The 13,484-nt window shown below is 46.1% G+C and overlaps 3 protein-coding genes across 3 annotated transcripts; 2 read left to right on the forward strand and 1 right to left on the reverse strand.

Annotated features, from left to right (window-relative positions):
* Positions 1-449: 449 nt before the first annotated feature.
* On the forward strand, positions 450-3,899 carry LOC135897985 (uncharacterized). Its single transcript, XM_065426695.2, has 4 exons — positions 450-759; positions 2,601-2,635; positions 3,440-3,514; positions 3,584-3,899. The coding sequence occupies exons 1-4, from the start codon at positions 594-596 to the stop codon at positions 3,671-3,673; spliced, it is 366 nt and encodes a 121-aa protein (XP_065282767.1). The 5' UTR covers positions 450-593; the 3' UTR covers positions 3,674-3,899.
* A 422-nt stretch (positions 3,900-4,321) lies between these two features.
* On the forward strand, positions 4,322-9,342 carry LOC139054936 (uncharacterized). The gene is made up of 3 exons (XM_070532665.1): positions 4,322-4,344; positions 5,418-5,484; positions 7,295-9,342. Exons 1-3 carry the CDS (start codon positions 4,322-4,324, stop codon positions 8,756-8,758), a joined length of 1,554 nt encoding a protein of 517 aa, XP_070388766.1. The 3' UTR covers positions 8,759-9,342.
* Positions 9,343-11,592: 2,250 nt separating this feature from the next.
* On the reverse strand, positions 11,593-12,600 carry LOC139054937 (uncharacterized). Its single transcript, XM_070532666.1, has one exon. It carries the CDS (start codon positions 12,598-12,600, stop codon positions 11,674-11,676), a length of 927 nt encoding a protein of 308 aa, XP_070388767.1. The 3' UTR covers positions 11,593-11,673.
* Between the last annotated feature and the right edge of the window lie 884 nt (positions 12,601-13,484).

Consider the following 13,484-nt stretch of genomic DNA (forward strand, 5'->3'; position numbering starts at 1 on the left):
CAGTGTGTCGGCCCCTTTGCAACCCCCTTCCACCCCGTTTTTCTTTTCTACCATTTTATGACCCTCGCACAGTGGAAAAGCAGCCTCGAAGTCACGCTCGCTGCCGGCGCGGCGGCTTTTCTGCCGCGCTCTGAGCTTGCGGAGAGGAGCGCGCGGCCAGGCCAACGCACGAGGTTCACAGCAGCGCGTCCGCCAGCGCCATGGGAGGCGCAGCGGCATCCCGCGTTACCGCGCTGTTTGGCTTTTCTGAACAACCGCCAGATGGCGCTGGCCAAGGTTTCGGCTAAAACCCCTCCATCCGCGCGCCACCGCCGCTCTCTTAAGCATAGAGTTAGTAGAACAACTCTAGAGGAAAAGCTGGGCCGGAAAAGTGGGAACCTCTAGGGCGCCGCCCTGTTGCTACTGGTCAATGTGGCCAGCGCAATTACTATTGAAAGGGCTAAAAACAAGTACAGGTCACCTTATGCTTTGTCATCTAAAAACGCATACCTGATGGCTTTATGAAGGTGATACGTTAATATTAGGTATACAGAAAGCGATTGCTAAGTCCGTGACTTATGTAAATCACGATGTACGCATTCATGCAATAAAGGATGACACGAATTTCGGTTTCGAATCTGTTTTTTGGATGCGTAGTAGTTTCGTTTAGGTTTGACATGCGATCGCGCGTCGACATCGGACCCTATGGCACACTCGTCATAGCACTCGTGCCTTATGTGCCACCGAAGCCCCGAAGTGGTCTGGCATATACCTTCACATGTAAGTAAACGAATGTATCTCCTTGTTGAGAATATCACGCGAGTAGGCAGCTCTTGTGGTGCATCACAATCGTTTGAGAAGCGTCACAGTAGAGCATTTTTCTGCATGCGGAGTGGTGTTTTTATTTGCAGGTTTCCCTTGAGTAGGAAATTGCTGGACAGGCGGACCAGCACACCGGAATTGTAATGGCGAAGCCACAATCAACTCAAAGAATCTGTTTAATTGTTGCACTTTGAACAATCATGCTTCTACAAAGGCCACAGCAGAAAAACAGCCCGATGCCGAGTATCTCTGTGCCACGAAGTAATCAAGAGTGCCTAATGCGTATGAAATCGAGTGCATCGAGACTTAGAACGACAGAAAGCTGAGCTAGTTGGTAAGGATTCATTATGCAAAACAGAGGTGAGGCGTGCAGACAGGACACAAGAGTAGAGAAGTGGGCGGCGCTCGTGTTGGTTGCTTGTAAATACTCTACTCCTGTCTGCACGCCTCACCTCCGTTTTGCATAACGAGTACATCAACCCACATATTAATAGCGTAGGCGTTTTATTCACTGTGCAATATCTTCAACACTTCCTTGCATGCCATTCCACGTGGCATATTTTTTCTTGCAAAAAATGTGGGCAGCGAATCTATCTGCATGATCGACTCCGGGCCTGTGGGACCGTTCACTCGCACTTGATGCCGAGCCTTTTACATGTATCCTTAAACTGCAGATATGCACATCAGATCCCTGCGAGCATTTTCGAAATTCAATTATTTTAGACAACAGACACATATGCAATACTGACATAATCCCGAATACCACTAAGCAGAAAGGATCAGACAACACGAGAACGACGTCAGGACATTCAACCGTATTCGCAGCGCCGTCGCTGAACACTCTGAAGTCGCCGACCACAAAATTGCTTTCAAGGAAACTGAAATCCTTCAAACAGAAACGAACTGGCGAAAGAGACTACTACTGGAGTCATGGCACATTCAGAATACGGAGAATAACATAAACCGTGTGAAGGGCAACCTACCCTCGGTCTATGTCCATGGCCTTGGCGACATGACGAAAAGAAGAAAAGGACGCACAGCCAGATAGACTCCCGCTCGTTTCACCAACACAGAACGTCGGCGCGACCCTGTAACCTCACCCCCCCCCCCCCCCGCGGCCCATCAAGGGCACCCTCGTGAGCACTCCACCCAGCACCGGTCATCGCAGCACCTTGGAAGCGGTCAACAACACAAACCCCCCTTTCCTTTTGTTCCCCCCCACCTTTCCGTCTGTGGAGTGTCTCCCCAACTCCCGTGTTTCCCCCCCTCCTTTCTTCAAAAAAGACGCTTTAAAAGCGGCACACCGCCACCCCCCGAAGAACAACCCCCTGAAGAAGGAGCCGAATGGGCTCCGAAACGTCGGGCTAATAAAATTCAGTTATTTGGTTGGAGTCAGTCTCAAGTTCTAATCAATTTCCCAACCAGACAGGCAATTCTGTCGAAATGTTTAGCTTCACTAAGCAGCTGGGACACATTTTTTGTTGACCATACTAGCTCGCAGGTAAAATAAGTACATCATGTGGACAGCTCCAGCTTATTTTCCTAAAATCAGTGTGTACAAGGGGCATGCAAAAATAATTTTTTTCTCGCGCACCGATTATTTTGCTGTTTAAGCAAGAGAACCCACCACGTTAGTGTAAGGTATCTTGTAGTACATCACACTAATAGGTGCTTTAATTTACCAAGTGAGATGAGTTACTCTTATGGCTCATTCAGTCATATCACACTGCAAGCTGCATTCATCAATCTTCACTTGGATTTTGCAAATGTTTAATGAAACATGTTTCCCTTTTATGCAGATATGCAATGGCAAGCCCTTCCGTGTGTTCCAAAGGTAAAATTTAAGCTCTAAATTAAACAAGACATTTCTAGTCAGAAACAAGCAAAAATGGTGAATGCAGAGTATCAGAAGCCCAAGGTACAGAAATTATGAGAATTGTGTCGAATGATCTTAAGGAAAGAGTCGTATTTGAAAATGCAAGACTCTTTAGTGGAGGTCAAGCAAGTCAATATAGGTAGAATACTCTGCAAAATTATGCGAGTGAGGGAATGTCAAACAATGGGTCAGGAAATGCGTTGTTTTTTCTGCAAAACAAAAGCTGATTTCCATTACATAAGTCACTTTAGCATCATGAGACTGCTGCTTGATAAATTCAGAAATAAACCAAAAAACAAGACACGCAAAAATAAAAAAACAATTTAATCATGCTCTCTCCACACTGGGATAAATAAAAACAAACACATCACATCTACTGTGGACATATCAGACGCCTTGTGAAACACTAAAGGAAAAATTCAGTTTCGAGCTATGGCACTTGCCGCATAGATGTGGGGGGCCTTGCACTAATAGTGATAGTTACCACTGCATTTGGAAATTGAAAGCATTCGTGCAGACAAGGATGATTCTTTATATTTTTGACTACCACTTCAAATGCCTCCACCAAGTGTTACAACGCTGCACGCAGCCATACTAAGGATCTCGCAGCAACACCTCCAGGTAAAAAGCAGAAGCAGTCAAAGTGCTGGTGTGTACTGGACACTATGTTTGAAAACTTTTAGGCAAGAAGAGTGCAAGAAGCAGGTATAACTGAATTTATTTCCATAATTACCCATTTGAATGGCCTTTCCTTTTGCTTAGACAATGCCTACGCCTAGCCACAGCAGCTCCCTCATACAGACTCCGCAAGCCAAGAGGCCGTGGACGCAAATGCAGGTAAGAGGCAAGAAGCAATAGCACTGGCATCGACATTCATCTTTCTTTCTTTCTTTTTCTTTTGTTCAGGCCGCCAGCACACCCCGAACAGCCACCTTGACTGCAGGTGTCACCCTAGTCGCCAAGGAAACATTTGAGGAAAAGCGACAGGCAATGTGAGGAGCCACTTCTCCATGTAAACGATACTCTTTCTCTCGGATGACTCCTACGCCTCGCCACGCCAGCACACTTGTGCACAAAGATGCCGCGGAGGCACGTGCAGGTCAGAGGCAAGAAGCAGTGACACTGGTGTCGACATTCACACCTCGAACAGCCACCTTGACTGCGGGTGTGTCAGTAGATTCCTGTTGTACATATGCTCATAATAAACTTCAGTAAACTTGAACTTGATAATAAACTTGAAGGCAAATGGGACATTGATGCATTGTATTTTTGAACATTTATTGTACACATACAATATACGTTATACTTTGATGTGCTACAGAGCATATTTTGAAGCTTCCCCCTATATTTTGCACCTTTAATTATGCATGTGTGGTGTGGCCCTCAATGCAGTTCATGTTGTAGCAGCTGCTTTGTCTGTGTATCGCACATTGGCTTAAGCTCGTGATATCCACATACTTCTCTCACATATACAAAATAAGGTTCTATGTAGTCCTCAGTGTTACAACAAAAAATAAAAGTAAACAATCCGATCGTGGAATTGTGTTTATTACAGTGATTCCTATGACAGTTACAGGCAAGTTGACAACTTGAACTGGTCAATTCGTCCATAGCCTCCTCTATTTTTCAAAAATAAAGGAGGCTATGATCCGTCATGGCAAGAAATTGTATGTACACATAAAAAAGGGGGTATGTGTGTGTGCTTGTAGTGGGGGGTATAGGATTAGGGCGGTACACAAAAATGTACCAACACCGTCCTCTAGACCCATTCCGTTAAGGTGTAACAAAGCGTATTATGCATAAAGTTCATACAACCAACTCTAACTACACACGCCAGGCGACGCGAGCTACATTTGTCATGACGCATTCGCGACTGCACCGGATGCCCTCCATATTATTCTCGTTACTCGTGTTCACTGCACCGAGGCAAAAGAAAGATCATGGGTGCAGGTGCCTTTAAAGTATCTCGACCTTGCGAGGCACTGCTGTGCGTGCCAGGGGAGCTGTCCGTGCGAACACTCCCTGGCACACACCTGCCTCGGCGGCCCCAACCTACGTACCGTTCTGCTTCGAGCTTTGATCCCCCCACTGTCCCTTGGGTGCACTGGAGTTCCTGCGCCGCCTGCTTAATTATAATCTCAGGTGCTCTCCTGAGACTTCCGTTTGTCGGTTACATGTGCCCTGCAGCTGGATCAGTACTTATAATAATAAAAAAAACCCGATCTATCGTCGCGACGATAGATCGCGAAAGCGGGTTTTGCAACATACCGCACCCGTGCGAAGAGAATTATGGAACGCCAACGAGGAATCTGACCAAAGCTTCGAGCTCGTAACCTCGTCGAGTGACACTCCTGCATCAGGCGTGACCGCTGAAAACCGCATACCGCCGGAAACTTCAACAGGATCATCCCTCGGTTGCATAACTGCCACCTGTACGGCCAACATGGACCAGACCCACACCTTCCCGCAACACAGAATAAAGAACCAACTTATAAAGCCCAAACACACGGCGGCACGCACACACCACAACACCACAAGCGAGACGCCATGCTGCTACGGTTGCCGGATTAAAACTGACTACTGTCACCAAGTCTAGCAAGCGTCTCAAGAGCTGGCAACCTCGGCGCGTAGCAACATGGCGGCGCTCTTGCGGTTCCCGATTTCAATGCATGGGCCCTATGGGTAGCTTGTCCTCTAGAGTCAGTATAGTAACTCTATGCTCTTAAGTACCGCCACGGAGGAAGGAAACTAAGGAGAGGCCCTACCCCCTCCGCGCGCTAGGAGAAAAGTGTGGCGGAAATGACGTAGTAGGTTCTCATTTTTTTGCTGCTTTTTTATTTTTTTGTTGTATGGCCACGCCTTTTGGGCCACAATGGCGGCGTTGTTTGAGCGCTCACACGTGTTGCTCTGGTAGGTTTCGTGCCGTGGCAAAGGCGCTGTGTGGGCGGGTTTGCGTTAGTCACCGTGTCTTGTTGCGCTGTGTTACCTGCACCGTGCTCTGCCGGATGTTGCGCGAGCGCGCGCGCTCCGCGCGCGATACCACGCGCAGCGCGGCGTGGTTTCGCGAAAGATGTAAACAAGAGAGGAGGCTGGCACAAAAGGCGGAGCATCGCCATGAGCAACGCCAACTTCCGGCTTCACTTTTGCTTCACAAAGAGTGACGTCAGGGCCTCTCCTTAGTTTCCTTCCTCCGTGAGTACCGCCAACCGCCTTTTCCCCTCACACCAAATCCGGTTCCGGCATTTCCGCTTCCGGCGTTTCCGGTTCCGGCATGTCCGGTTTTAAGATTTCCGGTTCCGGCGTTTACGCTTCCCGGAGTTGCGCTGCGAGAATTTCCACTGTGGTTGCAGACGATGGTGAGACGCCCGTGCTTAGCAACCGGTGCTAATTTGAGTAGCTCGCTCTAGCCATTCCACCAAGCGTCATTCGTGTGCATCTACGTGCCTGTTTGCGTACGCTGCGCCCGCACGCTTTTCCTGTCGTCCCCTTTCTCTGACAAAGTGCGGAGAGCCATGGGCTGGGGCACAACACATGAACATAATTCGCCGTACACATCTGCTCGCGTCACAACACTAACACAATTCGCCGTACACCTTTGCACGCGTTACAACACGCGCGCACGCACCAATTCACTTATACATGGGTTGCACGTGACGTCAGTTCCGGCTTGCAAATCGCGCGTGCGCCATCTTTGAGAACGACCGCGTCTGACGCACGCTATTACCGCCTACCGCCGCGCCTGAGCTTGATGTCGTTCGGTTTATCTTTGCGACATGACGAAAGAAAATTTGCACGCGCTTTGTCCATCATACTCTGAAGAGCTCGTAGGACCGACTCGGGCACGTTACAGAGCGAAGATCGAAATGTGTGACGGCATCGACCCTTATGAACTGTGCATCGGCAAGGACGCTACGCCGAACGTCGACTTGCTGCCCACTGTGACGCACGCCGACATCGTCAATTACTTGGTGCTTTCAACAAGTCACGTTACTTTGCAACAGATGAAGGCGTACAATTTCTTAGAAGGCCATAATTATTTTACGAGCGGATGGGTCAAGAGCATCGCAGCAAAGCAGCTGGCATCAGAGCGCGTCATCGTTTTGAGCGAGGTTAGTAAATGATCGATCGTTAAGCTCCGCATTTTTTTCTTATTTCTCCAAATTTAAGCGTTGTGTTCCTGTAGACAGTCTGATTTGTTTTTGTTTTTTGTTGTTGAGCGAAACCATTTTGTTGCCTAGCACGCGTACAGCCGCAACTTGAGAACAAGTGGTTAGAAAATGGTTCATAAATTGTTAACATATGACCAGCAAAGCATCACAACTGTCATAACTGTTATAAAAATTACTTTCACAACTGCTTGCTTTAGAGCGAGCTTTTCTGAACCTTGTAAAGCGCAAGTGAAACCATGGTGCTTTTGCCACATTTTGTGGATACAGTGGCGTACAACCACACAACAAACTGTTGCTGGTGCTCAGCAAAGTGGTCGTATGAAAAAGAGTATTTACTGAGGTGATTTTATTTTGACATTTCACATTTCGAAAACAGTATTGGTGGAAATCAGTTTATTTGACATTTCAAAAACTGTATTTGCTGAAATCATTTTGTTTGACATTTCAGGTCAACCACTCTCAGCGCCTACGGGAGGTACCCCTGAAAGTGTGGATTCTTGCCAAAGCAGATGGAACTGTCAGGACAGCGCATTGCACGTGCATGGCAGGTGTAGGCGAAGCATGCTCGCATGTTGCTGCTACACTTTTTGCCGTAGAGACAGCTGTGAGGCTGAGGGACTCCGTTACTTGTACTGAAAAGAAAAATACATGGCTGCCAGCTCATAGCCGGAATGTTGAATTCCGAAGGCTAAGGGAAATCGACTTTTCTTCGGCAAAAGCAAAGAAGAAAAAGATGGACAACATTATGAACAGTACTATTACTGCACATGTAGCCCCTTCATCACATAGGGTACTGCCAATCCCAGCTGCGACAGATGCAGAGCTTGAGCAGTGCTTTTCAGCAATAGCAGATGCAGGAGTGACGCCAGCGTTGTTTACTCTGCATGAAAAATATAGCTCTCTTTTTCATCCACCACGAGCAAAAGAGCCTTTACTTCTTCGAACCCTAATGTGTGAAGAGGCCGCCTCTGAGGATTTTCCTGCTTTGGTGAGCCGAGCCGAAGAGTTTTTTAATGAAATGGTAATAACAGAAGAAATGGTGCAGCATGTCGAAGCCGTAACAAGAGAGCAGTCAAAATGTGCTAAGTGGTTTGCCTTTAGAGCTGGACGAGTAACAGCTTCCGTTATGAAGAGTGTGTGTAGGACAAATGTGGACTACCCGTCAATAAGCTTGTTGAGAAGAATCTGCTACCCAGAGAAAAACAAGTTTTCATCTGAAGCCACAGAATGGGGACTCAAGCATGAAAGTGCTGCCCTCTCCAAGTACCAAGCAAATGCGGTGCAATGCCACAACAATGTGACACTAAGAAGGGCTGGCGTTTATTTAAGTACCAAATATCCCCACCTTGCAGCATCCCCAGATGCTATTGTCAGCTGTCTATGCTGCGGTGAAGGCATTGTTGAAGTAAAATGCCCTCATTCACTTGCAGTACAAGGACTAGAAGCAGCATTGAGCAACAAAGATTTCTGTCTGGAAGCTAGTTCAGAAGGACCTCGCCTAAAGAGGACGCATGAGTATTTCTACCAAGTCCAAACACAGCTGGCAATGTGTGCGGTGAAATACTGCGACTTTGTCGTTTGGACGCCAACCTCTGTACATATTGAAAGAATAGTGGAAGATGGTGCATTCTTTCAAGGAATTCTGGAATTGGCAACACGATTTTTCACACATGTTGTGCTACCTGAAATGTTTTCACAATACTTCACCCGAAAAGATACACCAAAGGCTGGCCCTAGTGATAAAATATCTGTGTACTGTTATTGTCGAGGCCCAGAAACAGGAAAAATGGTGGCATGTGATGGGGAACACTGCCCATACAAATGGTTCCACTATTCGTGCATTGGAATGAAGCGGGCACCAAAGCAGAAGCACTGGTATTGTGCAGACTGTGCTCAACTGAAGAAATCTTAGCAGAGTCCCTGGAACAAAAGCCCCAAGCTTTCACAAATATGTTACCATGAGTTCTGTGTCAGCAATTGCAGAAGATATTTCAAATCAGACTTGTAGCTAATGAAGGATTTATCGCATGGTGACAAGCTCTCATCAGCTACATACAAATGGTATGGGAAAGATCACATGTGGAAAAGGAAGAAACTCCCAAGAAGTTTGGCCACATAACCAGCCACTGCTACAATGCTCTACTGGTGTGGCGCTATGCATTCCGAGATGGTGTCTTGTGATTGCTGTGCAATTTCTCTTGGAACACACACCGAAACAGAAGGTCATACTCATCCGTCACACATGTGGGGACCAATCAAACCATTCTATGCCCGAGTACAAGCTAGGTGAACGACAGAAGGATTGAAAGACAACTGTAACTCTAAATTTCCATGGACTTTCCCCTTCAATTTGCAACGGTGGTTTCAGCTGCATTTGTCTTTGATGTGATGCAGATTTCAGAGCTCACTAGGCAAGACTGCTTTGTCAGTGCGGTATCAAGAGAAAGCTTCAATCAGTATATCACACTGCCAACAATAAAGAGTTTATGTAGTTAACGCCCGTCCTGTGGTATGTTTCTTGTGTCCTTGTTCCTTAGTGCTGAATGAATGTTATTTATTCATACTGTCAGCATTGCCAAGACAGGAGTTGCGATTACAGAGCAATATAAGATCGAAATACAAGGTGGAATGTTAGAGGCTCGTGTACTGTACGCTGTCAGTGCCCGTTAAAAAACCCCCAGGTGGACGACGTTTCCTGAGCACTCCACTACGGCGTCTCTCATACCCTGAGTCGTTTTGGGACGTTAAACCCCATAAACAAATAAATAGTGTAAAATCAGACATTTGATAATTCAGGTCATAGAATTTAGGTTAAGAAAAGTACAACTTAACAAACATTTGAACGAAATTGGTTTCCTTGATACCATTCACAAATAAAGCCATACTTTAACCAGAAGTAAGATCCAAAACATCAACGTATCATCACATCAGTAGGAATACAAATACTGTTTCAAGCAAAGCAACTAGAAACAATAGTGCTCCCAGACAGGTGTAAACAGCAAACAAACAATTGCAAGATAGATTCGGACAAAATTGCATATTATATGGGTCACAAACATACAAATTCAAAACAGTCAATATTACGCAAGGGCGTTTTCAAAACTTCTAGGTCAAACACTGAACAATCTCTTTTGATAATTTCAGTCATTGATAGTGTGAACCAGAAAAAATTTTTTGAAATGCTCTAAAATCAAGCAGTGCGATGTTTGGAATGTTTTGTTCTGCTAAGAGAGAACTGGCAGCCTCTATGCTGAGGACAGTAAAAAAAATTACAGGTAAAAATTTTTTACAGGTAAATTGCACAGTGTATGCAAGAATTGTGATCATCAGCCTGGTTACGCCCACTGCAGGGCTAAGGCTTCTCCCATACTTCTCCAATTACCCCGGTCATGTGCTAATTGTGGCCATCTTATCCCTGCAAACTTCTTTATCTCATTCAACCACTTAACTTTCTGCCACCCCCTGCTACGCTTCCCTTCCCTTGGAATCCAGTCCGTAACCCTTAATGACCATCGGTTATCTTCCCTCCTCATTACATGTCCTGCCCATGCCCATTTCTTTTTCTTGATTTCACCTAAGATGCCATTAACTCGCGTTTGTTCCCTCACCCATTCTGCTCTTTTCTTATCCCTTAACGTTACACCCATCATTCTTCTTTCCATAGCTTGTTGCGTCGTCTTCAATTTAAGTAAAACCCTTTTCGTAAGCCTCCAGGTTTCTGCCCCGTAGGTGAGTACTGGTAAGACACAGCAATTATACACTTTACTCTTGAGGAATAATGGCAACGTGCTGTTCATAATTTGAGAATGCCTGCCAAATGCACCCCAGCCCATCCTTATTCTTCTGATTATTTCCGTCTCATGATCCGGATCCGCCGTCACTACCTGCCCTAAGTAGGTGTATTCCCTTACCACTTCCAGTGCCTCGCTACCTATTGTAAATTGCTGTTCTCTTCCGAGACTGTTAAACATTACTTCAGTTTTCTGCAGATTAATTTTTAGACCCACTCTTCTGCTTTGCCTCTCCAGGTCAGTGAGCATACATTGCAATTGGTCCCCTGGGTTACTAAGCAAGGCAATATCATCAGCGAATCGCAAGTTACTGAGGTATTCTCCATTAACTCTTATCCTCAATTTTTCCCAATCCAGGTCTCTGAATACCTCCTGTAAACACGCTGTGAATAGCATTGGAGAGATCGTATCTCCTTGCCTTATGCCTTTCTTTATTGGGATTTTGTTGCTTTCTTTATGGAGGTCTACGGTGGCTGTGGAGCCGCTATAAATCTCTTTCAGTATTTTTACATACAGCTCGTCTGTGCCCCGAGTCCGTAATGTCTGCATGACTGCCGAGGTTTTGACTGAATCAAACGCTTTCTCCTAATCAATTAAAGCTATATATAAGGGTTGGTTATCTTCCGCACATTTCTCTATCACCTGATTGATAGTGTGAATATGGTCTATTGAGTAACCTTTACGGAATCCTGCCTGGTAACGGACAGTAAGCTTATCGGTCTACAATTTTTCAAGTCTTTGGTGTCCCCTTTCTTATGGATTAGGATTATGTTATTCCAACATTCCGGTACGCTCGAGGTAATGAGGCATTGTGTATACAGGGTGGCCAGTTTTTCTAGAACAATGTGCCCACCATCCTTCAACAAATCTGCTGTTACCTGATCCTCCCCAGCTGCCTTCCCCCTTTGCATAGCTTCCAAGGCGCTCTTTACTTCTTCCGGCATTACTTGTGGGAGTTCAAATCCCTCTAGACTATTCTCTCTCACATTATCGTGCAAGAACAGCCTTTTCCAAATACCACGCATACTCGGCAAGCTTAGCTACATGGCTCTGGATTTGCAGGAACAACAGATTGACAGAAATTTGTCAGTGCACAGCAAACGTTGACGATTTTATCTAGAGGTGTGAACTGGTGTCCCTGTTTGAGAGTCGCATACTCTAGTGCCAGAACGGATTTCATTATGACATACTTGTTACGAACCAAGCCGATCACCCTCTCAACATGAATTCTGACATTTGCAATATTTCTCGTTGCCTCGACATCCACTGCTGACAATTGTCTTTTGCCTTTGGTGAATGCAGGTATGTGGAGCTTTGCACAGTACAAGCCTACACTGTCGGCAATATCAAAGCCTCTGTCGGCCAACACCACATCACCATGAGATAAATGGTCAAGAATGCCGCAGTGTTCAGTAATATGTTTGTCAGGGGTCCTGCCTCCCCAACCATCGGAAATAAAGGTGATAACTCCCTGAGGACATATTCCTATCAGGTACTTGGCTGTATTGCTAGATTTGTATTGGGACCAAGTCTGACATCTTGGTTGCAGGGATGACGGCCGTTCAAGCTTGATCTCGAAGCAGTCGACTATGACCGCTACCTTTTCTCCGAATGATTCAAAAAAGGCTTGAGGCATTGTCCTCCTTATTGCTTGCCTTGAGGGCCATGACATCAGAGGCTTCATTCTGCAAAATGCAACGTGCAGCCATTTGTCAAATATCCGGCATACGGTCGATTCCGATATATTAAAGCGGTAAGCAAGGTCTTGGTATGGCAGGTTCAACTTAAGCTTCATTAAGAACACTAAAAATTCCTGAAACTTTACCAATGAATTTTGTGGTGTGTGTTTAACAAACTTTTCTATGAGGTTGAACACAGCCATTAAAACTACAAAATTTGGAAGACCTGTGTAGAATGACACTTTGTTGGGGTCTTCACGCAACGACGCTTCCGACATTTCCATTTCCTCTTTTTGCTGTTTCACTGTGGCCAGCTCAACGGAGAGTTTGCGGTAATCTTCTTCCAGCAATTGGAGGTCTCTGCACGTGAGGTCAGTTTGTACTTCTGCCTCTGAAAAAAGAAACAGATCAGCAGAATTGCCTGTCAGTGTGAAACTCAGGACATAATAAAGTTGAGAAACCTTTAGACTAACATGCTTGGGAATCATATGCACACGAACCTGTCGTTGTAGTAGACTCCAGAATGGGGCCCATTGGAGTGAGCTCATCAGGCTCTTGTTCCGAGCCTATGGCGTGCTCAGGTGGCGTTACAGGCCTCACGGGCTGCTTGCACACTGCAGCAGCATGTGGCTTGTTCTGCTGTCGCCGTTTACACCGCATGTAGCGCGCGGACGCAACCACAGTAGTGCGGTCATAACGGCCGTGGCCCAGCCGCAGACTCGGTGCCCAGTCCGGATTTCCATCGTCCATCAAATTGGCAGGCTTCCCTTTAAAAGAACACACATGCAAATGCATTAACTGCACATGTACCGTGTATTAATTGCAATTTAAAGCGCACAGTTGGCAATCTACAGAGCTTTGACTAGCGCTTTCAGAAAAAGCTCGCGTGAACGCCGCGGGTAAACAAATTATTTTGGCAGCAGGAAAGAGAAGCGGCCAGGCGAGTTAGTGTTATAAATGGCGTAATCTGAAAATTCCTTTACCTTTGACGAAGTGAAGACCGCAAACACGGACATACTTGTCATTCTTCAAGTCCTTTCTGTTTATTCTTGTCAGCCAAACGCTCCGGCGCTGCTCAGACAAGAGCCTCGTTCGTTCACACTGGTTCTTAATAACCGCGGGCAAACTAAACAGTCCGACGTGTGGCTGTGCCTTGTCCTTGATAGCA

Source organism: Dermacentor albipictus, chromosome 1 (genome assembly GCF_038994185.2).
Source record: "Dermacentor albipictus isolate Rhodes 1998 colony chromosome 1, USDA_Dalb.pri_finalv2, whole genome shotgun sequence".
In the NCBI taxonomy this organism is placed as follows: Eukaryota; Metazoa; Arthropoda; class Arachnida; order Ixodida; family Ixodidae; genus Dermacentor; species Dermacentor albipictus.